The 27113-nt window shown below is 44.3% G+C and overlaps 1 protein-coding gene across 2 annotated transcripts in view; it reads left to right on the plus strand.

Annotated features, from left to right (window-relative positions):
- Positions 1-27113, plus strand: part of VPS8 (VPS8 subunit of CORVET complex) — a 74429-nt gene that overhangs the window by 10005 nt on the left and 37311 nt on the right. The window contains exons 7-30 of one of the 2 annotated variants that reach the window (XM_068421110.1): positions 2533-2657; positions 4210-4296; positions 4971-5038; positions 5676-5829; positions 5932-5991; positions 6824-6931; positions 7961-8041; positions 9114-9284; positions 11854-11928; positions 12592-12627; positions 14871-14961; positions 15836-15882; positions 16776-16865; positions 17263-17309; positions 17822-18044; positions 18849-18938; positions 20334-20385; positions 20650-20692; positions 21482-21554; positions 23290-23409; positions 23954-24025; positions 25866-25985; positions 26525-26581; positions 26996-27078. In XM_068421110.1, coding sequence (XP_068277211.1) covers positions 2533-2657; positions 4210-4296; positions 4971-5038; positions 5676-5829; positions 5932-5991; positions 6824-6931; positions 7961-8041; positions 9114-9284; positions 11854-11928; positions 12592-12627; positions 14871-14961; positions 15836-15882; positions 16776-16865; positions 17263-17309; positions 17822-18044; positions 18849-18938; positions 20334-20385; positions 20650-20692; positions 21482-21554; positions 23290-23409; positions 23954-24025; positions 25866-25985; positions 26525-26581; positions 26996-27078 — 2173 coding nt within the window. The remainder of the gene's footprint in view (positions 1-2532; positions 2658-4209; positions 4297-4970; positions 5039-5675; positions 5830-5931; positions 5992-6823; positions 6932-7960; positions 8042-9113; positions 9285-11853; positions 11929-12591; positions 12628-14870; positions 14962-15835; positions 15883-16775; positions 16866-17262; positions 17310-17821; positions 18045-18848; positions 18939-20333; positions 20386-20649; positions 20693-21481; positions 21555-23289; positions 23410-23953; positions 24026-25865; positions 25986-26524; positions 26582-26995; positions 27079-27113) is intronic. The other variant, XM_068421111.1, reaches the window with a different exon arrangement.

Consider the following 27113-nt stretch of genomic DNA (forward strand, 5'->3'; position numbering starts at 1 on the left):
TCTTTCCTCTTCTGGCCCTTTCTGTGTGGACTGAAAAGGAAAAGGTACAGTAACACTGCACTTTGCATGTACCCTGCATGAACAAGTCCTGTCTTGCCCAGTTTGCATGTTGTCTGTGCCAGAATTTAAGATGCCAGCTAAGCAGCGAGTAAGGCAGCGTGGTAACCAGTCAGTGGAGAATACTGCTGGCCAGTCTGGGGGTTGGTTGTTGAATGCATGTGCGTTGCACACTTGCACATTCTCCAGGCAAGAGCAGCAGAGGAACAGGTAAATGTGCTATTTATAGTGTTTTAGGGCTGCAGGTCCATAGCTGTTTGTAAGGGCATTATTTTGGGGCAGGACAAAGGCTCTTCCATGAGCTCACCATCCATCTAGCTCTGCCTGAGAGCTGTCAAGTGGCAGCACTATGGAGCAGGAACCCAATTCAAAGAGCCACCAGCCAGAAACCCTGTGAAACCCATGCCAGCAGACAGCAACTCCTGAAAGCCCTGCTCGTGCCCCAGTTATGCAGCCAAGGAGGGAGCAGCGGGTTCCTGATGTGGTAGCCACGGCTGGTCCGGCTTAACCCCTGCTCTGAGTAATCATTTTACTTGTGTAAGCTGAGGGTGGGGAGGAGGGTTCAGCACGCCCTGGTTTTAGCAGACAGCTGTTGTGTTCTTGGGGGAGATGGTGTCTGCAGCCTGTCCCATCAGCTCCCCGTCCATTGTCCTCCTGATCCCCCGCCCCAAGAGGGATGTACCTCCTGGGAGAGCGTGTGCTGGTACTGGGCCTAATAAAGGTGGGAGGAAAGGACCTATTCGTAGAATTTGTAATATTTGAGTAATTCTGCAGGAAATAAAGCAGGCCACCCATACTCAGGGAAATCATGATTTGAGGAAAAGATCTTGATGAAAACCTGGTGATCTGAAAAGTAGTAACTTCTGGTGCCCTGTGCTCATTCCCTTGCTCTGGAAAGTGACTTATTTCATATTCACAAACTTGATTTTATTCTTTACCTGTAGGGCTGTATCGAAGTGCCATCTTGTTTTGATTTAGACTTTGAGCCCAACGCAAATAGTTACTGCTAGAAATTTTTCAAATGAAGAATTACTGTATGTAAATTGCAAAATTAAGAACTTTTTTTGACAATTGATAGCCACCTTTCTTTCAAGCATTTGGAAAAAGCTTTTTATGTGTAATCTTAAATGTGCCGTAATTCAAAGCTGATATTAGTCTGGAAAATCATCAGATCAGCTTTTATAACTTTTTACTTTTATCCTTTTTTATTACTCTACCAGCTGATTAATAGGAGCTCATGGATTCAGGCGTCTTGCTTTGCTTTGGAAGCAATTTCATTCATTTTACTTGTACTTATTTTTTTTTAAAAAAAATCTTATCTAATGGCTCCTCCTTTTGTGTCATGTTTTGACTGGCTGGAAACAAGACCAAGTACTGGCATGGGTTTCTCTGGGATTAGCTTTCCAAGTGATCTTTTCTCATCTCTGAAAATGCCTCTCTGGCAAATAATGGGCACTTCCTCCTTAGAAAGGAATAACCTGAGTCGTACAAAGCATTTACTTTTGGGTGGAGTTGGGGGTCTTGTTTAGTTTGAATGAATGTTGTGGGTGAGGGAAGAAGAAAATGGATTTGAAAATTCATGTGGGTATACGTAGACAGGTGTGAAGCTGGATTGGAAGTAGCAGTGATTCTGAAGCTGCTGCCCTTTTCAGAGGGAGCTGGGAAAGATTCTCCTTTTTCATGCCTTCCTGGAAACAGGTTATTGATGGACTTACTGACAGGTTTAAGCTGAAGTGGAAGGAACAGAATGCAATTCACCTTTAGTGGCAAGAGCTGCAGTACTCACCTGATTTTTAAATGTATTTCTATGGTTAGCAGACGGTCTTTTTGTAAATGAACTGTATTTCCAGACCTCTGGAACAGGAGTTACTTCCTTGGGACTTGAAGGACACCATTTGGACAATACCTCTCTGGGAAACTTGTTTTCCAGCTGTAGCTCTGTGTTCTCTGAGCTCCCACAGAAATCTTCCATGATTTTTCTTCTGTTTCTTTGACCTGTTCTGTTCTATGCCATGTACACCCTTGTCACAGCGATGCCAGGGTGTTTTCTAGTAGCACGGCAAAGGATGATTTTTATTTCCATCACATGGCTTCTGCTGGCCAGGTTGGATGGGGCTTGGAGCAACCTGGTCTGGTGGAAGGTGTTCCTGCCTGTGGCAGGGGGTTGGAACTAGATGGGCTTTGAGGTCCCTTCCAACCCAAACCGTTCTGTGTAATACCTCTGCATTTCCATATTCCCTGTGCTTGTTTTGTACTTTTAAAAATAATTTTGGTATTCCCCTGCAAGACAGTGTCCCGCTGTCTCTGTACTAACATGCGCTCTCATCTTGTAAGCTCTTTTTTAGGAAATTAACAGTAAGCCTGTGAATCGTTGATGTACCCCAAGTGAATTGTATATGTAAATAATTGCATGATATTAATTTTAATCAATGCTCTTTCTTTCTCTTTAATTTCTTACTAATTCTTCTGCTCTAGATCAAAACCAGGCGCTTCGGCTGTGTCTGGGCAGCACCGCTGTTGGGGCCCAGTACGGGGCTATCTCTGCTCTCAGTATCAACAACGACTGTTCGAGGCTCCTGTGTGGCTTTGCGAAAGGACAGGTAATTCCTGTAGGATGAGACGGTCCAGCACTCTGTCCTTCTGCAGGCTGTGGCTGAGACACTATCCGGAGGTGACAGCAGCTCCAAGCCAAGCACGCTCAACGCGTGGCTGTTTGTTAGTTGGTTTTGTGCTGAGCAGCAGTATGTGTGGCTTGGTCTGCCCAATTCCTGCATCCAGTGAGCTAACTCAGGTTGTTTGGAGTAAGTTTCTGTGGAGGAAATGGGAGATGCAGAATATAGTGAAGGATTAAATTAATCATGGCTCGTTGTGACCCAAGTCCTGCTCCTCATGCACTGAAATGTGCAATGGCGCACCAGGACAACCAGCTTAGTCTTTCTAGGTTGCTTTGTGAGATCTGTGCTTTGTAATTAAAGCTAGTTTGTACTGTGGTGATGACTTGGAATTCTTGAAACTCATATCTAGACCCAAAGTTCATTTCTACTAATACCTTACTTCTGTTGTATGACGGAAACAGCATAGCTTTTGAACACAGAGAAAAAGGGTTTTGAGTCTGCTGTTGTACTTTTATGCCCTTCTCTGAACCTAAAGAGAGAAAGCGATTCCCAAACAAAAGTTGTAAGACTAAAACTAAACCAAAATGGGTAGAAGTTGACTTGGTAAAATGTGGAGGTCCATGGAATACAAGGAAGGCTGCTTTGCTTTTCTTTTTACTTTCGTTTCCCTTTGCTCTTTTGGCTTTCAGCTTCATTCCAGATAAAACACACTCCAGTGCCTGTGATAAGGCCAAATGACAGACTGCTCCAGACCATGTGGGAATACAGATTTGATCTGTGCAGAGCAGTGGCCAGTTTTAAATGATGCTCAGATAAAATATTTTGGAGCAGCAGTTCTGAAACATCTGGTCTATGAAGCTTTGACAGATAATGTATGGAACCATATGAAATAGTATTTCCAGTAAAAAATTGGATTCAAATTGTAATCTCAGCTCTTCTGGGCTAAATATTCCTCAGTTAGGCAGTAAGTAGTTTGGGACTTCCTGCTTCTTAGTTGAGAAATTGCGTGAATTTAATATCCAAGCACAAGTATACTCCTGCCTGACCTGTCATGCTGAGCAAACGCAGGAGGAGAGGAGAGACCAGGTTCATGGTAGCCTTGGAGATGCTTGAGTTTTGCTAATGGATCTTAGCAGAGGTTATTCAGCTGTTCACTGATTCTACGAGAGAGAAATGCATTGAACCACTTTGAACGGTGTTGCGTGGTAGCAAAGTTATCTTAAATTCTTTAATTGTGTTGTCAGACAGGTAGCTGTGAGGTGAGTGAGTTCGGGCAGGTGGCGAGAGCTTACTAAAAGGGCATGGTTGAGAGTTGGGAAGATAACTCGAATGTTGTCAGCGAGAGTATAAGCAGAGAAGTAAACTGCTTGTAAAACCAGGGTAGGAACAGATTTCAGATCGGTTTTCTTTGATATGAAGACCTTACTAATCCAGGATAATATTGGGAATATAAAAATTTATTGATGTACTAATGCACAAGGTGATGGAGAGAACCCCTTGGCCATAAATGTGTACACTGAGAACAATGTGCTTGCAGATCACAATGTGGGATCTGGCCAGTGGGAAGCTGCTACGATCAATAACAGATGCCCACCCCCCAGGAACAGCCATTTTGCACATCAAGGTAACAAATACTACATGTACTCCTTGTATAACTACTTTTTTTTTCTTTAAAACACACTTGTGTTCAGTCAGATGTGTTGACTTGCCTTGTGTAGTACTTTTAGATTTACAGATGAGAGCAGCTACCTGGGAGCTATATGGCCATAGTATCCAGAGGTGAGAAAAATGAGCAGAAATTCTATTTAAAAAAGAAACTGAGTATTTTGAGAGCTGAAGTAATAGGCTGTGAGTTGTACTATGACAAACAACAGTTGTTGTCTGTTATAACTCCTCTCTCTGATGCTAAAACCTATGAAGAATTAGTTGCTAGAATACATTTATCTAAAACTTGCAGTGGTTCTTCTTTCTCCTCTCCTTTCCTGGACCGTGCTCCAGACATCCCAGACCCATACAGTGTCACACATGGAACTAGTGTAGTGGGTCTGGTGGGGCACGTTGCTCAAGGGCAGGTTCTCATGTACTGGTTGGTCTGACCTGGTTAACCAAAAATGTTTTGTGGGCGTGAAGGTTCCCCCTTAATGCTGCATCTTCCATGTTAAAGGTGTCTTTCTGGTAGGTACAATGATTGTACTTTCGTGTGCTGTTAATAATGCCGTAGCACACGTTTTTCTGTCCTTTTTTGTTTTTTTTGTAGTTTATTTCTTAGTGCCACTTTTAATCTAATTATCTGCTCAGTTTACAGATGACCCGACGCTTGCAATTTGCAATGACAGCGGAGGCTCCGTGTTCGAACTGTCATTTAAGTAAGACAATAACTCTCAGTACCCACAGAAAGTTCAAGGAAGTAATGCTGAGTCATAGTTTCTAAAACCTAAGCAAAAAACCTATTGGAACCAATAACGCCACTGTCTGAATGTTGAAGGTGTCGTTCAGGGCTGCAGTGTAATTTCCCAGCTGAAGTAAGGTGCTGTCTGGCAGTGTAACAGTCAGAGATTAGCCTAAGTTATTAAGGTGTCAATGTACTGTCCAGGGTCTTGGCATTCCTTGTGGGCTCCTGGTAGTTGTTCATAGAAGTGCTGCCTCTTGGTTTTCCTTATTTCATTAGCAAGAGCTGCCCTGCAGTAACTGCTCGTTTTCTTCTTGGCCTCTTCAAGAGGAAGAGGGACAAGGAGGAAGGATGGGGCCTGACAGTCTAGGGAGGCTGATCATGTCCAGGAGTTGACAAAACTTTGCTGTTAAATAAGATCTTAAGGAATTCCTGTCTGTATCTGAGCAGCTGTGTGGGACTGCTTCCAGTGACACTCTAGCATCATCCCCAGAGCTGTGTAAAGGGCTTTTCAAAAACAATGTTTATGAAGGATCAGGCTTGAGATATCATGAGATTGTTGGGCTGATCTCTTCTTGCTAGGTGGTCACCAAACTGGTTTCCCTTCTTTGCAGGAGGGTTATGGGAGTGAGAACGTGTGAATCTCGATGTCTCTTCAGTGGCTCAAAGGGAGAAGTTTGCTGTATTGAACCATTACATGCAAAAGTTGAGCTGAGAGACCATCCCATCACCCAGTATTCACTGCTGGCCATGGCCTCCCTAACAAAGGTAACTTGCTGCTTGCAGAAGGCTTTGTGTGAGAAATCACAAAGGAGAAGTTTTCTGGTGTATACTCAAACATTTTATTTTGCCTTTTTGTTTTTCTTGAAGATACTGGTTATTGGCCTGAAGCCATCTCTGAAAGTGTGGATGACTTTTCCCTACGGTCGTGTGAGTAACGAAGCCAAATGCTTGCTTTTTAGATTATGGCTACAAATGGTTCCTAGAGCAAAGAGGATGCAATTAGGACCAGATGTTTGGTATTGCTACTTCATCAGCACGCAGGAAACTCTGCATTGTGGGACTGCAGTGATAATCTGTTGGGCTGGTGTGTGCAGGTTGTGGGCACAGAGGAGGTGACAGGGCAGCTTTCTGCTGCACCTATGTGAAAATGCTGAATTTCTCCAATAAGTAGGAAGGGAGGAACTCAGGAGCCCCTCAGCTTCTTGTTTTCCCTGCTGCAGCCTGCATGCACCCACAGATGGGACGTTGACCTGATTATGGCAACAGTCACCTTGGACTGGGGCTTTACATAAGAACCATACAATGGAACCCTTAATTGCAGGGGCAGAAACAAAGTGGAATTAGAGCACTAAACAGTCTTCTAAACTCTTGATTACTCGCTTCACTAGTCGCTGGTATAATTCCTCTTGGAAAAGCAGCTGGGGGAAGATGTGGGATGTGTTAGATTGGGAGAATGGAGACAAGGCTGCTAGCAAGCTGCAGCTTGTCGTAGTCCATCAATCCCTGTGAGACTGGATCTACATTAAGTAGCCAGGACACACGTTTTGTTCTCACTGGCCATCCACTTTGCCCCTAAACCATGTGGCTGGACCAAAGAGCACAAGCTACTGCTCATCTGCCAGCAGATCAGGAAATTGCTTTACAGCCTGTGCATGTACCTGGCAGAGTCAGTGTGTAGCAGCTGATGAGCAGCATGTGTCCTGGAACTGAGGTTCTGCCTCGCGTACCTTAAATCCTGGTGGTGCTTTTTGTCTAACAGATGGACCCTTCTAGTGTCCCACTTCTGGCGTGGCACTTCGTGGCTGTACAGAGCTCTGTGAACCCCATGCTTGCGTTCTGTCGAGGAGACGTCGTTCATTTTCTCCTGGTAAGCCTGGATGTTTTATGCTGCTTTTTGGGTAGGCACATCTTATTCATATACTCAGTTGGCTGAGCCTGTGTCTCAGTGAAGGTATGATACCTGTGCGTGCTGGGGATGTCTGCAGCTTGCAGCCAGCTTGGGAAAACAAACTCTTCAGCAAGCAGTGATGCCCTTGCCAGAGAATCTGGAGGCATGAGCTTTACACGCTCCAGAAGTGTTGATTTGCAGCTTATCTCATTTCTACTGGGGGTAGAAGAATGTGGGTTGTTTTCAGAGAGATTACATGAATTTAAGATACCATTTTATTTTTTGCTTTAAAACATGAGTCTGGAAAACTTGTATTAACCACTAAGAGACAGCAGCTTTCGGGTCATGCTGGCACATGACTTTAGGACATGCTGCTCGTCCTGTTTAGATGTGCAGAAGTTATGCATGCAGGTGTGGTTGGTTGAAGATGATTTCATGACTGATCTCAGTATGAGAGCAGTACTCAGGCTTCAGAAAACGTAACATTTTGGCTTTGGAGTGCTAGGTTTGTTTCCCAGATCTGCTGTGATCTTGGACCTTAAGCTTTGCTCAGGCTCCAACACATCGTGTTGTCTGGATTGAATCCTCTTTCTCCTCGTGGAAAACTTGGGGAGAAAGAAAAGGCTTGATGCTGAAGGAGAGCCTGTCGTGTTGGCAATGTCTGTGCGTGCAATAGCACGAGCCTCTCGCAGGTACCCATACACATACACGTATGTTTATGACATGCAACTCTTGTAATTTAAAATTACTCCAGCAGAGAGGATGTGTTTTTCCTGCCCTCTGGTCAGAGCCAGTCCCCTACTCTTTCCTCACTTCCATGAGTGCTTTTGCAAGTGAGGCGTTACACACTCCATCTGAGAACCGTGTGAGCTGTTACTGTGCGCTGAGTGTGCGTGTCTGAGGGGAGCTTCAGGCTCCTGGAGTTGGTGTGGTGTCCTCTGGGAACGGAGAGGCTGAGCTGAAGAAAATCTTTGAGTTTGAGTCACCCTGGTCTGATTTCTCTTTTAGGTAAAGAGAGACGATACTGGTGCAATACATGTCACTAAGCAGAGGCAGCTTCATCTGCACTATGACCTCATCAACTTTACTGTAAGTCTCAATACTACAGAATAGTTATTTTTTTTTTTAACTAGTTTTCTTGTAAATGTATCTCAATAGCCCTTAGTTCTATGCTATTGGTTTTATGAATTTAGTGTAAGAACTGGCTGTATTTGTCTGGAGCTCACTAACTGAAAACATCCTTAAACGTGGGACTTGGTGAAAAACCGACACAAGTGAGATAACAAGTAGTAGCTAAAGGGTAAAAAATTAGTAGCGTGCAGGCAACAATGCTGCCCTTTCTTGGGAAGCTTTGAATATTTCTTGAGGAAATGTTCTCAAGAGCTAGAGAGAATCTGGCAAGAAAGATTTTTATATTCTTACAAAAGAAAGCAAACTTCTCTGTAATTGGCTCAGTAGAATTCTAGTGTTACCACATACAAGTGCTTGCTAAAGCACCATAATTGTTTGATGCTTTTAACAAAAAACATTGCTCAACTCTAAAACACATTTACAGAATTACAGAGAATAAAACATGAAAGGCTGAAATACCAGGATGGATATCCACATCAGCTGGAATTTGAAGTTTGTTAACAAATATGCTTGGCTGTTTTAAAAAGATAATAACTGTAAAAGCAGTGAAAAAAAGCCTTTTTATTTGTTTTGGACATAAAAGTAGAAGCCACAGAATATGGATGACAGGCTTTGAGGTAAACTTAGATGTCCTGTTTCTCTTTCTAACGCCTCTTGATGCTGTATTTGCCTCAGGGGATTTGAGGAGTTGTAGTAGTCATGTGTTTGAGAGCTTTGGATAGAAAGCGTGCTAGAGCATCCATAGTGCACCAAGAGGACCAGAACTCAGGTGAATTGCTGTTTGTCTACAGGTGCTTCTGTGAAGAAGGTTCCTTTTTCTCAGTGTTAAAGGTGATACTCCAGAAGGAGCCAGCCTCCTTATCTTTACCTTTGGAGGTATGCTCAGGTGTGAAGCGACCATGTATAGTAACAAAGCTATTGGCCATCCTACAACTTCCAGTCTTGATACTCAGGAATGTATCTAAAGCCTCTTTAGTTGGCCTCTAATTGTGTACGCATTGATGAAATCTGCAATTTGTTGCTTTTTCAGTGGATAAACTCCCGGACAGCAGTGCTTCTGGACAGCGTGGAGAAGCTGCATGTTATAGATCGTCAGACCCAGGAGGAGCTGGAGACCATAGAGATCTCAGAAGTTCAGCTAGTCTACAACAGCAGCCACTTCAAATCGCTGGCTACGGGAGGCAACGTCAGCGAAGCTCTGGTAGACACAAATGACCTGCTTGTGTTTGCTAACTCTCTTTTAGCTATGCCTGAAGTGGGGGAGCCTGGAGCTTTGGAAAAAAAAGCTTTTGGAAGCATCTCAAAAATCACACATGGTGTTGATGTGGACAGCTAACAGTTCTTGTTTCCTTTTGTACATTGCTGTTTTGGGGAGCTGCTCTTGAGTTACCAGGCTTGGGAATACTCTGTACAGGAAGAAACCTGATGTACTTTATTCTTCAAGAGATTCCTACAGGCTTTTCTGCTTTGGGCAATTGTATGCCACAAATACTCTGCCATAGCAGTGCCTGTGCGGTGCATGCATTCCCTGCCCTCCTCTCACAGATTGTCATGCAGGGGTAGAGAGGATGAAACACAGTACCTGCACTTGTAGGCACTGCACTTCTTGTTTGAAGTAAAAAACCAAAAACATCCATGCTAGTGGAAGTTGCAACACTTCAAACATTCTGTTTTCTATTTCTTCCTCGTTTGTTTGTTTATCTTTAATTTATTTTGATTTTCATGCTTGTTGTTTATTTGTTTTGGACCCTGGCCCATGTGGTGCCTGGACATGTTTTATTCCTGAAGTAGGTGTCAATTGCAGTGGCTCCTGAGCTCCTGTAACCCATGTGTGCCTTCTGCAGCAGTCTTGCTTTGATGTGGTATTTGTATTGCTGTTGCATTGTGGAGGCTTTTTTAGAGTCGTGGTTGTGGGACAAGTTATTGCTTTCAGTAGAAAATCAGTTTATTTTGGAAACAGTTTGCAAGAATGTGTAGGAGAGGGCCTTGCATCCTTGCATTCAAGCCTCCCAGTGCTGCACCAGAAATTCCACAGCTGGCAATACAGTTCCTGTTCGATTCTGCTAGAGCCCTGTGAGGCTTGCTGGCCCGAACAACTAGCAGAAGGCTCACGTTGGTCTGTAGTTTGGATCCTCAATTCCAAGCGCAGCATATGGTCATGACTCAGCTCCAGAAGCCCAAGGAGAAGTGCCTTCCATGCAGGATGGCAAGGTTTCGTAAAAAAGACCTCTCTGTCATGGTTCCCTTTGAGCCCCAAGGAACAGGCTGCTGCTTTCAGTCTTGCCAGATCTAGGAGGAGTCTTTGCAGCCTTTAGAGCTACATAACTGCTGCTTATCTGGCTTTCATTGCTTTGTCTGCTTCACACTGCCAGCATTGCTGTCATTCTTTCTGCTGCAGATGCATAGTGAGGAGGAAGAAAGACTCAGAAGGTGGAGTCTAGGCTAAGAAGGTAGCTTCTGTACTGCCAGACACAACCTCACAGAACATAGCTGGAGATTGGCACTGAGGTGGTGTGCGAGCTCTCCTTGACAGGATATGTCATTATTCAGAGCCTTTCACTCATTCCAGAAACTCTGTGGTGTCCTGTGAGGACTTCTGGTGGTTATCATCAAAGCCAGAGACATGTGGCTAGAAAAACTGGTGAGCCCAAGTGCGTGCTGCCCGTTAATGCTGTTGTGAGTCTAGAGAAGACCCCTAGTTAATTCACAGACTAAGTGGCAGATGAGATCTGAAGTCTGTAATGCCACTGTGAAGTACTGAGGATACAAACCAGGCAGTCTCTTTCCTTGTATTTCAGTAGGAATTGCAAGACAACCTATTCCAGAGCAACTGAGTCAAGGACAACTCCTGATGGGAAGCTTGCTTTTTTCCCCCATGGCTCAGAGGATCAGAAAGATCACTTTTCCTGTGTTAGTTCTGCAGACGCTCTAAAAGGCAAATCTTAGATAAGGCAGCTGCTCCCATAAGGGATATTCTGGTTTCAGAGAGGCCTGGGTTTGTGGAGGAAGACTCTCGGGCCCCATTCTTCTACTGCAGCATCTAAAGAAAGATACAGGGAATATCTGCGACTTCAGCCTTAGGTTCTGCGCTGAGCAGGTTGAAGAGTTATTGTGGCAGTCCCTGGCATGGACACGCTGTTCAGCAGTGGGAGGAGATCCAGGCAGCTTCCCTACCTGGCCAGCCTGAGAGAAGTAGAGGACAACCAGCTCTACCCTGTGTAACTGTGCACAGAGTGGGGAGCAAGCACTGCCCAGGCACTGTGGTAACATCTCTAGCTTGGATGTGATCCCCCACTTCCCACAGTGTAACTGTGCCTATAGACACCTTTTTGAACTCCATTTACTGGCGTTGAAACTTCTGTGGTAGCAACTCTCACTCCAACAAGATTCTTTCCATCTGCCTCTCCTACACATTTGCTCTTGAGGAAGGTTTGTGAAGAAGCAGAGGCAAGGAAGGAGCCTCTGTACCATTTTTTTTGCATCTGGGGGTAGACACACAGCACTGTTTGTGGGTCCTTGTGATTCCTTCATGTTTTCTGGGCAGCCAGAGCTTGGTAGCACTTTAAGCTGCATTCACAAGCAGGACAGTGTGACAGCAGAGCGTTTTTACTTACTACTGCCCAGCAATCTGTGGTGTTCTCTCCCAGTCCTCATTTTGATTCCTGAATTACGAAGTGTCTCTAAAGTTCAAGTGTTTATATGTTTCTTAGGAAACTTTATAAAAACAAGAAGCAGTTTGACTTACATTTCTTTTTTTTTTTCCCCTGTAGGCATTGGTTGGAGAGAAAGCTTGTTACCAGTCCATCAGCAGCTGTGGCGGTCAGATCTTTTACCTTGGAACTAAGGTAAATGTGGGGAACTTCTAATAAAAATACAGGGCATTTGCTGTTGATGGTAGCTCATCTTCTGGAGGAGGGCAATTTTTTTATTCTGTGGAGATACGAATCAAGGATGAGGTTTGTGCACTTATGTTGTGGGATTAAACGTGCAGTAATTTGGTTTTAGCCAAGGTACAGGCTAAGAAAGATATTGTCATAGTTTCACTGTACCCTGGTTGATGCTGCTTTAGGATAGATTTACCATTACTTTACTGACATCTCCTCTGTCCTAAGCTTCAGTTTCTTTGTCCTAAATGTGCTAGTGAGTAAACAGAAGAAAATAAAACAGCAGGGAAAACTGGACTATTGCATGGAATGATAAAATGAATATCCAGTTCACTTCTCCTGTCCCACTGTGCAGGCTGTCTGTGAAAAGGCAAAGAGAGGTGGGCTATGGGATGGCATATGGAAGTAGGGGAAGAAGTGAGGGATGGTATCTTGGAGCAGATGGGTTGTAAGGCCGAGTAAAGGACATTTTCTGTTAAACATGCCATGTATTCCTGCCTTGCCAAGCTTGAGGGTTGCTTTACTTAGCTTCATCTGTACCAGTGCGCTCTGGTGGGTCTGCGGGATACCACAGGCAGCATGAGCAACTGTAAGTAATAAATAATCTTTTTTTTCCTTTTTTAGTCTGTTCACGTCATGACATTGAGGAGCTGGAGAGAGGTAGGTTGAGAGGAAAGCTATACAGCTTTTAATAGGTTTGAATTGCTTAAATACAGCTTGAGAGGAGGGAGGGAGCATTTGTGAAGCATGTTCTGAGCACTGCATTCAGGATCCCTGATTGCTACCCACAGCCAGCACTGTAGGTACGCCGCTTTCCACAGCGGGACACGGGGGGACTCCTGCTTCCATAAACTTGCAGGCTGAACGGAGACCTTGTTCTCCCAAGCAAGACATAATGCCTTGCCGTGTGTCAGCTTCTGTTAACAAGGTGGAGTTAGTCCAGTGTGTGACTTTGGAGGACTGTGTAAGTGTAAGCCTTCTGTCTGCCAGATAAGCATGCAGGAGTGGAAGGAAACCTGGTTCACTATATTTTGTCTCCAGCTACTGCAGGAGCTACATCATAAAATCCATCAAAGACTATCTAGAAAGTTAACTGGATTTTAGATCCTTGTTTCTGTTGGTAGAAGGTTTTTTTTAACATCGTTTCTCTGACAGCTGAAACCCTATCAAGTTCCACAGTAAAGTTCTTAGTGATTTATTTATGTCTGTTTGTTCCTGTGTTGTTCTTTTCCCTTGAGTTAAACAGCAGTTTTTCCTTTCTGGATCGTCATGTCGCAGTATGTTTATTCAGTGTTTACATGTTCTCTCTGACTTTGTTTTGCAAGGCTAAGCAAAGCTCTTTCATCATCCTCTTGTAAGATTACCTTCCCATTCCTTTCTTTGTTCATAGTTGCTGTTCTCTGCACCTCCTTTATGCTTGGTTTCTTGAATATAGATAAACACTTTGGCACATGTTACTCTGGGTAGGGTCTTACAAGTGCCATGCACAATCTCACCTGTTCTTCACTGTCTCTGCAAGATACGTTATTCCTCATACGTCCTCAGCTCTCATTTAGCTGTTCCTTCGGCTACGTTATGTCAGTGGCTTCTGGCACTCTGGAGATTCACCAGACCCCACAGGCAAACTCTGATTTCTGCTGTCAGTTGCTTGTGCCATTGGATTGCATCGTACTTCTGTTACCCAGCTTTAGGGGTCATCCTGTTGTTTCTGTCTTTCTGGTCTGCTTCTCACATTACAGGTTGACAGTTGGTCATCAGCAAACTTCGTTAGTAAATTCTGCTTGTGCCAGGTTAGTTGAGCAAATCAGTATGTAGAAGGGGGCTTCAAGGCTGATTGATTCTCAAGGAACTTCAGTAGTTGTTTCTTTCCAGTCTCATATTTCTCCTTTAAGCAGTGACCTTCACCGTTTTTCCTCTTACCTGCTTTATGGCTCTTGTAGTTACACATGATTATAAGCTCCTCCATGCGACACTGTATCAGGACCTTTAATAAAATACGAATGGTTCAGCTCTATTCAACTTTGATGCAGTTGCTGCTTTTGGTTACAGAGATCCCTTTGCTCGTTTTCCCTTCAGCCATTCTCTACCAACTTTGGTTTAGTAAACTGTTAATGAGAAGTCTTGCTTTGACCCATGATTTCATGTACTGGTTTTCCTAGAATTCAGCAGTCAGTCACAATTTATATGCTCTGAGCCAGCCTCCTTCCAAATTACTGTATGGTTTCTGTTGTGCTGGAGGCCTCTTTGTTGTAGGGGATTTACTCGAGAGTTTTAATCCAGTATGTGAGGTATTAGTGTGTGAATCTGAGAGTTAGTTCGTGCTGCACTACAGAATGCTGGTCTGAGACTCTCAGTCTCTCTTCTCTCAAACAGTACTGTCACATGTTGACCTAGCATACCAAGCCTAGTGGTGCTCAGCCTTGTGTGTTGATGATTCCTTAAGTAGAAAATACTTGTGACCTACTTCAATCCTTGTTGACTGTGAGCTCAGAAGGAAGTAAAAGGTAGGATGAGTACACCTGTATGCTGAAAACATGGCAGAGTTCTTTGTTGTGCTCTAAGTGATGAGGCAGGCATAGGGAGTGGAAAATTTTGTGATTGCAGACACTCGCTGATGCTGTGGGTCTCTATCCATCAAGCATCTGACCTAAAATGTAGCCCACAGGGACTTGACGTACTAGGGCCTGATGTTCACTAGTCTTTTTTAACTGTCCAGCACAAAATGTACGTATGAGAGAATCTTTTTGAGTTACTGTCCTTTACTGCAATGTGTTGAGAGCTCCTGAGGTTTCCTGTCTCCTTGCTGTCAGGAATCATGACCCTCTACTGGGAAATGCTGATCTTAAACGTGAGGGAATCATCTTTTCTGTAATACTAAGGTCCAATATTACTTGTTATTTTAGAGAGTTGACCACCTTCTGAAACAAGAACGTCTCACTGATGCCCTGGCTCTAGCTTGGTCTTTTTATGAAGGTAAAGCAAAGGCTGTAGTAGGTAAGTTTGGTTGGTTGGTTTGTTTTTTTAATTGAAACTCCTGCCTGTTGTCACTTTGCCATGAAGGAGCTGGATCCAGGTGTTGAATAACTTGCCTGCTAAAATATTGCTGAAGGTCGTGCATGACCTGTAGTTCATCTTCAGTGTGATGTTCTGTCAGCTCTGCCAAGCAGGCACTTTCATTCAGGTCTCCTCTGACTACACAACTGACTGAAAGAACTGCTGGGTTTTGGCACCATGTTCCCTATCAGGGAGGATGCTTTGTGAGCACTTAGCTTGTGAGGATAAACATGTTAATTATGCCAGAAACTGACGCTTGAAAGGTCTCATTAGGACTGGACATACTGAATTTTCAGCAACTAACTTCTGATGGTTTTGACAGATGAGACTCAAGGGCTCAGGATAAGATCCTCCTGCTGTGAAATTGCTAGTATATGACCATGTGTCTCATTTTAATGCATGGATATTAAGCAGATTGGTTTTCAGTATTTGAAAGAATTACTGTCTTAGTTGGCATTTAAGAATCGTTTGCTCTTACAGTGCACTTAATTCAGCTTCTTGTGCATCAGAGCATCCTCCAGCACTTAGCCTCATGTACAGTCTTTGACAGCCCCTCTGTTGATTGTTCTCCCAATGTTAAAACAACACTCAGGTCTGTTCTTGCCATTCCCATGCTGGAACAGTCTTTACATGGGGAGAACAAGCTCTTCAGAAGGAGAGTGGGCTAGAAGTAGAACACAAAATTGTGTGTGTAGATATCCTGACCTCTGCACCTCAAGGGTAGTGGTGTTAACATCTGAACTGGGGGATTTCTATTTCTACTGGTAGCTTAGATGAGAAAAGCTGCTTTTTTTTTTTTCATGATTCTTTTTAGGCTTGTCTGGGGACACAAGCAAGCGGAAAGCAGTCATTGCAGACAGAGTGAGTCACTGACCTCTTCCTAGCTGGGTTTTCACATATGCTGATGTGATATTAACTGTGGTCCTGGAAGGAATGGCTTCTGTCCTCCAGGAGTTAATCCAACTAACTCTAGAGCGTGTACATGTGCCTTTCTGGCTAAGGTTGAGAGCAGGATTTTAGAAGAGACTTGGAAATACCTTTTGGGTAAAGGTGGGGATAAAATCTGCAGTGTTAGCAAAGCAAAATGTGACACTGGCATGCAGGCCTTGAGATCTCTGGTCTCCTCACAGTGGAGAGAAACCTTTTTTGTAGGTAACTCCAGAGTTTCCTGACCTTTGGTTGGCAAGTGTCCATCAATATGTCACTTGCTGACTCTCAGAATGGAAACTTTGGTCCATATGTACATGGACATGGAATAAACTCTTCAACTGATCCTGTTCAGTTGCTGCAGGAACCTGTTTCTGGCAAGGGTGTGTTTAAAATACATAATTATTGCAATAATTATTCAGCCGTACTTCATTTTTCATGCATGTTTTATTTACAGGTAAATAAGTTTTGCTATTTAAGATACTATAACTTAAGCTTTGGGTAAAAACATGGCCCAGGTGAGACTTGTGCTTCAGGATGTGTTCATCTGCCTGAAAATTTGCTGCCAGGCTGGCTGCCCGGTTCCTCAGTCAGTTGAAGTTAGTGTAGACCTTCAGTATCCCCCTGGGCCACTTCTGTGCCGTGTCAGGCCATCGTGTCTTGGCAGCCTCTTCCCTATTCTCCTTCCTGCCCACAGCAGCTCATACCCCAAACAGGACAACAGAATTTACAGTGCTGCCAACCCCCAAGTCAGTCTACTAAACGTGCTACCGAGTAGGGCCTCTGGTGTAGGATGTGAGCGAATTTTCTTGTTTATTGTAATTCAGATGGTTGAAATCCTTCTCCATTATGCTGATCGGATTTTGAAGAAATGTCCTGACCAAGGAAAAATCCAGGTTATGGAGCAACATTTTCAGGTATGGTGCTCCAGTGGACTCTCTTGTATAGATCTTTTGAATTTTATAATCAGACTTTACTTTGCTGCAAAAATTACTTGCCTAATTTTGAAAAATATTGCTGTGGTTCATGTGAACTCTCACCTCTGTTATCTTCACTAATGAAATCAGGACTTTGTTATGGCTGGGCAGCAGAGCAGAGCCTGTGAGCCCTCTGTCCTCTGCAGAAGGGTGACTAGAGGTTTTCTCCATATGAGCCAGCATATGGGAGAACCTGTAACTGTGCCAGCTACTGGCTGATCCAGCTCTCTCATTGATTCTGCTCTGCATTGGCCAGGCTTCACTTTGTGCTCTGCAGGATGTGCTCTTTGGCAGGATTTGTGCCAGTCCCTGCAGCTTTTTTATGTTTCTCCTGCAGGACGTGGTGCCTGTCATAGTTGATTACTGCCTCTTACTCCAGCGCACGTAAGTCTGAGTTTGCAAGCCCATCTCCCCAGGCAGACCACCAACCCGTGTAGTCCTGAGCGCTGTCTCCTATAATATCACATGGTTTAGAGGAATCGTATCACATTGTTGTCGTATCATATATCACATCACAGTTTAGAGGAATGCTTAAAAGCTGATCCTAAAGTCAGGGTACTCAGGACTCAAAGAAAAGTGTCTTAAATTTTCATTGCTGTATTGAGGAAGAAAAGTTTGCTTCAAACTGTTTCCCCCACACCATCCCCTTAAGGAAGAAGCTGCCTTGATAGATTTTCCTGTTATCATAATTTCCCCTCTAACAGCAGGCTTTTTGCTGCAACATCCACAGCTGATTTATTCTGTGTAGCTGCTCCAGTATAGGAGCTAAACAGGGCCTTCAGCTGCTGAGCTTGAGAAATACAGAGAAAATGGAGTTTAATTTGCAGCCCTCAAAGTAGATAAGTAAGGAGATTTTGATAAGATTATTTGATAACTAAACGCTTCTTTCCTCCTAGGGATCTATTATTTAACCAGATATATGATAAGATGAGTGAGAATTCTGTAGCTAAAGGCATCTTTCTGGAGTGCTTGGAGCCATATATCTTAAGTGATAAGCTGATGGGAATCACAGCTCAAGTGATGAAAGACTTGCTGCTTCACTTCCAAGACAAGAACAGGTTGGAAAATTTGGAAGCCTGCATTGTGCATATGGATATCACCAGCTTAGACATACAGCAGGTGAGCTGTTGTACTGTGTACTGTACTGAGTTCCTCGGAATAAATGACAATATCCCCATGTCACTGATGCAAACTTCCACAGCATGTGGAAAACGAGGCGTCACCTTTCAACAGACAAGACTTAACATAGTCCAAACCATCTTTGCCTTTTGGTCACTAATTTGTGACAGAACTTAGCCCTCTGTCCCTGGGATCAAATTCAATGAATGTGGGAGTTATTTAGCGTGGCTGTGTCCATCCAGTAATGTGCATGCTCCTATAATCATGTTTTGCTCCCCCAGTTCGTGTTCTGGGATAGGTTAATGCATCATAACAAGTGACAAGTCTTACACTTGGGCCACAACAACCCCCTGCAGCGCTACAGGCTGGGGGAAGAGTGGTTAGAAAGTGGCCTGGCGGAAAAAGACCTGGGGGTGCTGATCGACAGCCGGCTAAACATGAGCCAGCAGTGTGCCCAGGTGGCCAAGAAGGCCAATGGCATCCTGGCCTCTATTAGGAATGGTGCAGCCAGCCGGTCTGGGGAAGTGATCGTCCCTCTGTACTGGGCACTGGTGAGGCCGCACCTTGAATCCTGTGTCCAGTTCTGGGCCCCGCACTGCAAGAAAGATGTTGAGGTGTTGGAGTGAGTCCAGAGGAGGGCGACCAAAGTGGGGAAGGGTCTGGAGGGTCTGACCTGCGTGGAACGGCTGAGGAAGCTGGGGGTGCAAATGCAAGGACAGAGGTTGTATTCGAGAGACTGGGGAATGAGAAAACTGTGAGCTAAGAGCAGCTGTGTATCCACATTGTGCTTTGTTTGCCTTGCAGGTTGTTCTTCTGTGCTGGGAAAACCGTCTCTATGATGCCATGATCTACGTCTACAACAGTGGGATGAATGACTTCATTAGTCCCATGGAGGTAGGAAAGGTGCTCAGTGCAGGCAGCTGTTGTTGGTGTGGTCAGCACACAGTTTTTCTGAGAAACAGCATTTCAAACCCAATGCATTATCTTCTCATTCAGTGTGTTCTTTTACATTTCAAGGGAGCAATAATATATGCAGTTTATTTGACTAAATGCAGTAGAGGAGAAAAGTATTTGGAATTACTGTGCTTTAGAACACGTTTCCCTGCTGATGTAGCGATGCTCTGCAAAGTTAGAGCAAGAAATTTAATCATGTTAATAAAATAAATATAAAACAAAAGCAGCAGAAGAGAATAACATGATGACTGAAAGGGATTGCATTGCAAAACTGTCTGCTAACAGCTCTGTTGCTGGTGGTGAGCCTGGCTTGTGTGGCGTGACGTGCTGAGAAAGCATTGACTTTCTGCACAATGGGATTGATGGGGGTGTAGGCGTGAGAGGTTCTGTGAACACCTCGTGCTTTTTTTCCTTCATCCTGTTCTTCCTGCTGACACGATAGTATATTAATATGTATTAAAGAGTAACAGAAACAAAGGGTGAACTTACCTGGGTACAGAATTCAGAAAAGAGGCTAGGAATGGTCCTTGCGTCGAGGCAGGCTTTGTTCTGAGCACGTGGGTGTGATCTGTCAGCGGTAAGCACAGGACTCGGTGTAATGCTGTAGCTGAAGCCCTGCTGCTGCTCGTGGTGGGCCTGAGGATGTGCCTGATAAACCCATTGCTCTTGAAGCCTGTAGCTATAACATCAGGATGTTTCATTATGGAAGCGCTGCTGGTATTTTCTCCATAGTGCTGAAACAGAGAGCTGGGTCCATGGGAGTGTGAAAATCTTCAACTGCCCCATTTTTAGCAGTTATAACCTCATTTGATTTTTGTGAGGAAGGAGACTCTTTAGGTGTTCATGGTTTTAAAAAGGACTTCTGGAAACCTAGCACTAGCTGTACGAGTACAAATAACTTTTTCTGCTTTCTAGAGCTGAGTATTCAGAGTCCTCATTCTGTATACCCAAACTAAAGGCTCTCTGGTGACCCTGCTAGGTAGGCTGAAGGTTTGCATGATCTCTGGTGGCAGAAGGTTCAGGAGCAGGAGGTGGGGCTGGTCAGTTGTGCTCTGCCTGTAACCGCTGGGACTACTGAACATTGCTTTTTGTTGTGTGGCCTGTGCTTAGGGTTAGATCTGATTGAAGGCTGTTTTTTCACATGTCGTAACATCAGCTGGGAAGAGCATCCTTTGCCACGTCTTGGTGTCCTCTGTGCCTTTTAATTGCAAAGCATGGTAGGAAAGCAGAGTTTCAGTGGGGAAGATGCCCCGTTGATCTCTGCTTTAAAACCATGCAGATTCTTTGCTCTGAGCTTTGCCAGCTGCTTGAGCACTGCCTTCTTTCTTCTTACAGAAGCTGTTCAAAGTCATTGCTCCTCCACTGAATGCTGGGAAGTCTCTCACAGGTAGAGAATTCTTTTCCTTTAAGGGTCTCTAGTTTTGATATTTGATGTTTTGAATATCTCTAGTCAGTGCAAAAAGGAAATACATACCCAGTATAAGGGTGTTGGAGAACAGAGAAGTGCTCTAGTACTATTTATCGTGTGTAAAGCTGCTCTACTTACTGTATATGTGTCAGATGAGGTGTTTTGCTAGCAGCTAGGAAAAAGAATTGCATCTCTCTATGTTGTCTAGTGAATAAAAGGTGACAAATAATTTTTGTTTTGTAGATGAGCAAGTGGTAATGGGCAACAAGCTGCTTGTGTATATAAGGTAAGGTCCTTCAGAAGGTGTGGGTGATGTTGCCTAGTGGTGGCACCAGATGTTTAACTCACTGTAGTTCCGTAATCTTAGTGTGTTTAAAGGTCTGAGAGATTGCATAAAATAGCAATGGCTGCTTAGTACAGCTGACTTAAAGTTACAACAGCTTCATGTTACACATCGTGCGAGTGGATAGGTAGGATAGAGTTGCAGACTTAGAGCTCAGGTTACTGCTGATATGCCAAGACCATATCTTTTATCTTTAGAATTTGGTTAGAGTTCTTTTTGTCCTGTGTGTGGTGCAGTGCTCCTTGAACAAGGGCTCCATAGCTGTGTTTGAGCCCTTCCTGTCACGCCTTTTGGGCTAGCTGTGCTCAGTTGCTGCTTACTGTATTGCCTGTCATTTTGACCCCTCATTGCAGGGGGTCATTCTCAGATTGCACAGTAGTGATTAATTAGTGAGTTTCTCTTTCTGGCATCTCTTCAAGAGCGTGAACATTAAATTCTGCATTACTCCTGCTTCCTAAAATGCAGGAGAAAAGGCTTCTGTGAGAAATACAGAGTTTCCCCTGTTATTTTTCTGCTGTGGGATGGCATACCTCTGATGCAAATTCATGCAGAACATTGGCTTGTATATTAACAGCAGTGCTGTCTGCAGTGCTTGCTTTCATGATTTACAAAATAAATGTATTTGGCTTGTTTTAAGAGCATCCTGAAAACTAACTCAAAAATAAACTGTTTTCCTCCATCTCTTTAATGTCAGGAGGTATTAAAAAATGCCTTTTCCCTCCTTTTCTGTAGCTGCTGCTTGGCAGGCCGTGCATATCCATTGGGTGATATTCCTGAAGACCTGGTACCTCTGGTTAAAAATCAGGTGAGCAACCTTTTGGAAGGAAACTTTCCCATATGAGGTTTTTAGAAGAAGCCACGTACGTCTTATTTCATGGGTTTCTGATAGAAAACTGTTATCAATCTTATAGCTGTATCCTTGTGATAAGAGTATATACCACTTAAATACCAAATAAGTTTATAAAGAATGAAATAATGCAATCTGAACATTTAAACAGTATTTTTCTTTCAACTGTAAATTGGGGTGTGGGAACGTGGAGTTCCTAGTGGCACTAATTTTGATTAGTTTTTTCCTTATTCTTTACCACAAAGTTACCAGAAATTTGTAGCTGTCTCTTCTTTTCTAAACTTGACTATGACGAGTCAAATGTGGGAGTATCTTTCCTGTTTTCAAATGCACGTAACACAGGACTGACAGGAGTAGAAAGTGAGATAACATCAAAGAACAGTAACTAAATATTCCTTCCTCTGTTTGGCTGTTGCTAAAACTTGAGTTTGTGTTGGAGTTTTCCTGCCTCAGATATTACACCTCTGGCCTCTTTGCACAGCGAAGTATAAAGTTGAGCACACTCATTTTCCACGGTGAAGGTCCCGTTAGCTGCATTTCTGTCAGTCCTTGCCCTAGTATCCTCTCACCCTGTCTTCCCCTCTGAGGCTCATCCAGTCTCAGATGTCCAGGACACACATGTGTTTGTCCACTAGGTGTAATTCCCATGTACAGGGTGAGTAGATATGCCCTGCCACTTAAATCCGGATCACTCCTCCTGCCATATCCACAGATACGTAGTAATGTAGTAAATGGGTGGCTGAGGTAGAGTGTGCCACGACTGCAGGGTTAAGTAGCACTAGGTAGAGCTCAGTAGGTAGAAATGTCTGAGGGGGAGCGATAGCCTAACCAGCAGCAGCAGTTCTAGGGAGGAGCCTCCCTAAACCTCTTCTTTTTATGACCTCTGATAGCGTTCCAGAGAGCTTGGCTGAAGTAGCACCTTTCTGGATATTGAATCCACTCTAGCTACAGTCTGGTTTGTTTTCTTTTATTAAGAATTCTTAGCTGGCTGGTGGGTGTCAGGTTCAAGGAAGTCAACAGGAAGGTTGTGGGTCTGAAAGTCAAGCTGCTGACTCCTCCTGGCTCCACTGCCACTGTAGTGACAGGAAAATTAACTCAAAATAGGAGTAAATGAGAGAACGTGGCGTTTCCAGAGGGTGGCCGGGGGAGCGTGTGGCCTGTCAGTTCTCCGTGGGATCCCATGTTGGTGGTTCAGTAAAGGGAGTTGCTTTCATTGGGAAAGACATGCTCAAATTTCAGGAACTAGAAAGTCAGTGGAGGAGACAGTTGAATAGCACCTAAGTCTGTCTTTGCTTTGTGCCTCAAAGCGAGGAGGCAGATTGACTGGCTCTTCCCAAGGGAGCTGCTGCCAAGGAGAGGAGCTGTGCCCTGGAGAAGGAGGAGTTGCACAGCTTCTGAGCAGAGCTGCCAGGAAGGGGAGGGAGTTACCTAATTTCACATGCTTTGGTCTGCAAGTATAAGCCTTAGTTTTTGCTTGATCTTAAATTTTGATTTGTCTTAAATTGGCTGCTGAGTCTAAGGAGGGGAATTTTTCTCCTACTAACAAGCAGCAGAAAACATGATTGAGGTCAGAACCCTGATGGACTCCTAAGGTGCTTTAAAGCTTCGTGCAAAGCAGGTAATGATGCTGCTTTCCCATGTGCTTGTGAAATCTGTAGGGAATCTTCTGTGTTTGTTTGAATTTTCATTGCAGGTCTTTGAATTTCTCATCCGGCTGCATTCCACCGAGGGATCTGTGGATGAAGAGGTCTACCCTTACGTTCGCACCTTGCTGCACTTCGACACTCGGGAATTCCTCAATGTCCTTGCTCTGGTAAGGGATCACTGATCTCCAAGAGAAAAATGCAGCGCCGGTTCTTCCATCATCTGTGTTGTGGTTGCATGAGCTGTAAGATTTCCATTTAGAAGTTCATGCTTTAGCTAAACCAGTAGTTACTGGTTTGATGCAGGAACAGTTTTGATGTGTGTTCTGTAAGATAGCAGAGGAGATCGTAATAGTCCTGTATGTCCCTAAATATAAATTGATGGAAGTGACATTAAATAGTGAAGGCTCTGGTAACAGAGGGCATCTTTAAAGCACAGGTGAAACAAGAATAACGTATTTTTAAAGAGTGTTTTAGTACCTACATCTTTCTCCTGCATAAAAAGTCATTGTCCTTCCTGTAAAAGGAACAATATCTTGGATCAAGGAACAATGTCTTCCTGTATCTTGGAACCTGCTGCTTAGGTGATGTGCACAGAAAGGACTCAAAAGCGTTGTCAGCTCTGGGATGTGGCTGCTGCTTTGTGTTTGCTTGTATTTCTGGGGTTGGCAGTGGAGAGCGTTCTTCTCAAGGTGTCTGTTTTGCCTCCTGCAGACTTTTGAAGATTTTAAGAATGACAAGCAAGCTGTGGAATATCAGCAGAGAATTGTGGACATACTTCTGAAAGTGAGTGGGCCTAAAAATTAACCTCTCTGTTTACATCTGACTGATCATATACAACACCGTGCAGTAAAACCTGTCATTTGGATGAGGTGTTTCCAGTCCTGCCCTGGATGATGCCTCTGAGAAGGTGGTGGGCTGGGGCATGGATTCACCTCAGGCAAGGCTGTCGGTGGGATATTTGGAAGTGATGCTTCATGCTCATTAAATATGGTGACAGAGAGGTCTCCTTTCCTGTCAGTGATCTCACCTGGGTTGCACTTTGTCGAATTTCTCCTCTGTGCACCGTTATGTTTATTTTGATCCGCTTCTCATTAATTCCACTCCCTGATTCCTTCTGAGCAGGAGAAAAGGTCCCAGGAATCCTGTGCTCGGCAGGATGCCGATGCTCTTCTGACAAAATCCTGCTCCCTGTATCTGCCAATGCTGTGTTTGGGATGTAGCATACCCAGAGTGACAGGCCTGTCTTTAGTGAATGGGAGAGAACAGGGACGTCAGAGTTATCAGCCTGGTGCTCTAGAAATCACTTGTCATCTGCAGCCCGTGTTCCTCAACAGTGAACGTTCTCATTAACAGCTATTGCTGCCAAATGCTGTTTGCTTTCCCCTTCAAAGCTGTCAGCATTAGTAATGAGTAACTCCACTTGGAAGCTGTTTATGTGTAAACATATCACAACTAGTGTTTCCCTGTCACTGTCATCATCGACAGATGAGCGCAAGGGCACCGGTGAGTGGATTTGGTGGCAGCGCTGCTGCAGCAAGGCTGTGTTGGGGGGGCTGAGGTAGTGCCACTGGGGGGGGAATATCTGTGAGCCTGGCTGAGTAGGACATCGCTGTCAGGACGTTAGTTGAGCCCTGTGCTGGGTTAGCCCATGGTTTTCTGTGTCTCTGGCTGCTGTCAGCAGGAGGTGGCACACTGCAGCTGTGTTCTGGAGCTGGTGGGATGTGTTCCTGTGGCACAGTGTAGGCCGTACAGCCCTACTCTGCTGCTGGCCACGTAGCAAAGGAGTTTCCTCCCAACTAAACCCGCTGCTCTTAGAGGGGGACTCTCCAAACAGGGGCATTTTGCTTTCCCTTAGTGTTTGGGATTTTTTTAGAAGCATGAGACACCAAGTCAGGACACATCATGCTCTTTTTTTATATGCTAGACAGGTGACAAGCACTTCTCAGGTTTCGAATCCCTTTGTAGTGACTCTTAGATACTGCTTTTTTTCTGTAATTTCAAGTCAAGTCAGCAGAGCCACAAGTTTCTCAAAATATTCATAGACTTAACAGATAATTTAATGTGAGAAAATAAACTTTTCCCCAAACCTACAGTCGTTTCTTAGTCATTTGATCAGTTCTTCTGCATACCACAATTGAAGTGGTGAGTGCCTGGCACTTGAAGTCAAATGTGGGGGTTTTTTCTCCTATAATTATTAATTTGATCTTTTTTCCTCATGTGTCAACACTTTTCTGCTCAGAAGCTCTGTTACATGTCCAGTGATCAGCACAGACTACAGAGATGGAGATAGACGTGGGTTTGGAGCCCCCTCACACCCAAAAATGAGGGATGTGCAAGAATACTTCCCTTGAGTATACGGCTGCAAGGTTGAGCCTCTTCAGCTTTAGGACAGAGGTGATTTAGCAAGGACACATCCACTGTCTGTGTCTTCAGGTGGCACAGTTGAATGCCATGGAAGGTGGCTTATCTTTTTGACCTTCGGGAGATTGTGTAGGTGTCTAGGGTAGGAGAAGACATGATGTCTTGGTTTCTTGTTGCAGCATCCTGATTGCTTTCCCTAAGGCAGCTGCAGAATCAATCACTTGTGTTCTTATTTTTCCCTTTTCTCTCTAATGCTTCTCAGGTCATGGTAGAGAATTCGGACTTCACCCCATCGCAGGTTGGCTGTCTCTTCACCTTCCTTGCCCGTCAGCTCGCCAAGCCCAACAACACCTTGTTTGTGAACAGGACACTTTTTGACCAGGCACGTATTCCTTTGTGGGAGGTGGAAACAGTTGCACAGGTTACGTTTATATCCCAGTTCAAGTCCCAGAAATTCCTGGGACTGAGGAGGTGGCTTCAATGGCTACAGCAGTTTTGCACTATGATGATAATATGGATATATAAACACGATTAAAAAACAGGTTAGAAAATGTCCATCCTTTGTCATAATTTAAGACCAAAGTAGTCTGTGGAGGCTAAATGGATTTGGATTAAACAATGCAATTACAGATGTATTAAATTTTATGAATTACATGATTTCCTGTTTTTCTGGGAGAGATGGCACAGTCCAGGGGAGAAGTTGGAAGGGTCAGTGTTAGTGGTTCCAGCTGTTTGGTGTGTGGTCCAAGGCAGGGTCATGGTGTCCCCAAGTTCTTCTATGTTCCCTGGGTTCCCCAAGGTTTGGTTCTGGATCCTGGTGCAGAATCACGGGGTTCCCTGTGTGGAGTCTTTCAGCAGTTCTTGGTTACTCCAGTACTCTTAAGTGTCCTAACTCCTGCTAACCTCTCCACCCCTGCGCAGGTCCTTGAGTTCCTGTGCAGTCCGGACGATGACTCCCGCCATTCGGAGAGACAACAGGTAACGGCCTTCAAGGGAACGTTTCTTTAAGCACCAGGTGTGAGCAGACTGTAGAGTGAAGTTCAGCCTCGTTGGGAGCGTGTGCTGGCTGAAGGTCAGGTGCCAAAGCAGTCACCGAGTGTAGGAGTGGTGGCCAGCATGGAAGAATTGGGTAGTGCTGTACAGAGCAGGAGTGAAGGAGGATCCCACCCCAGCACTGCCCGCAGCAGAGGTTTGACAGCAGTAAGAACAGAGGCAGGAAAAGTCCTGGATAAGTGCATGACCTTCGTAGTTAATGGACAACCAATTAAAAAGACCTGTAAAATAAGCCCTGTGTTAATACAAAGTTTAAAGGAGCGGGAGCAGTGTACTTCTAATGGCACTGGCTGTCCAGCTCCTACTGCAATCTAAATAACTGGTCTTCAATATCTGCAGGTCCTTCTGGAGTTGCTCCAGGCAGGAGGGATAGTACAGTTTGAAGAGAGCCGTCTTATCCAAATGGCAGAGAAAGCAGAATTGTAAGTTGCTGTGTACGATAGATAAATACTGCCTT

Source organism: Nyctibius grandis, chromosome 32, assembly GCF_013368605.1.
Source record: "Nyctibius grandis isolate bNycGra1 chromosome 32, bNycGra1.pri, whole genome shotgun sequence".
In the NCBI taxonomy this organism is placed as follows: domain Eukaryota; kingdom Metazoa; phylum Chordata; class Aves; order Nyctibiiformes; family Nyctibiidae; genus Nyctibius; species Nyctibius grandis.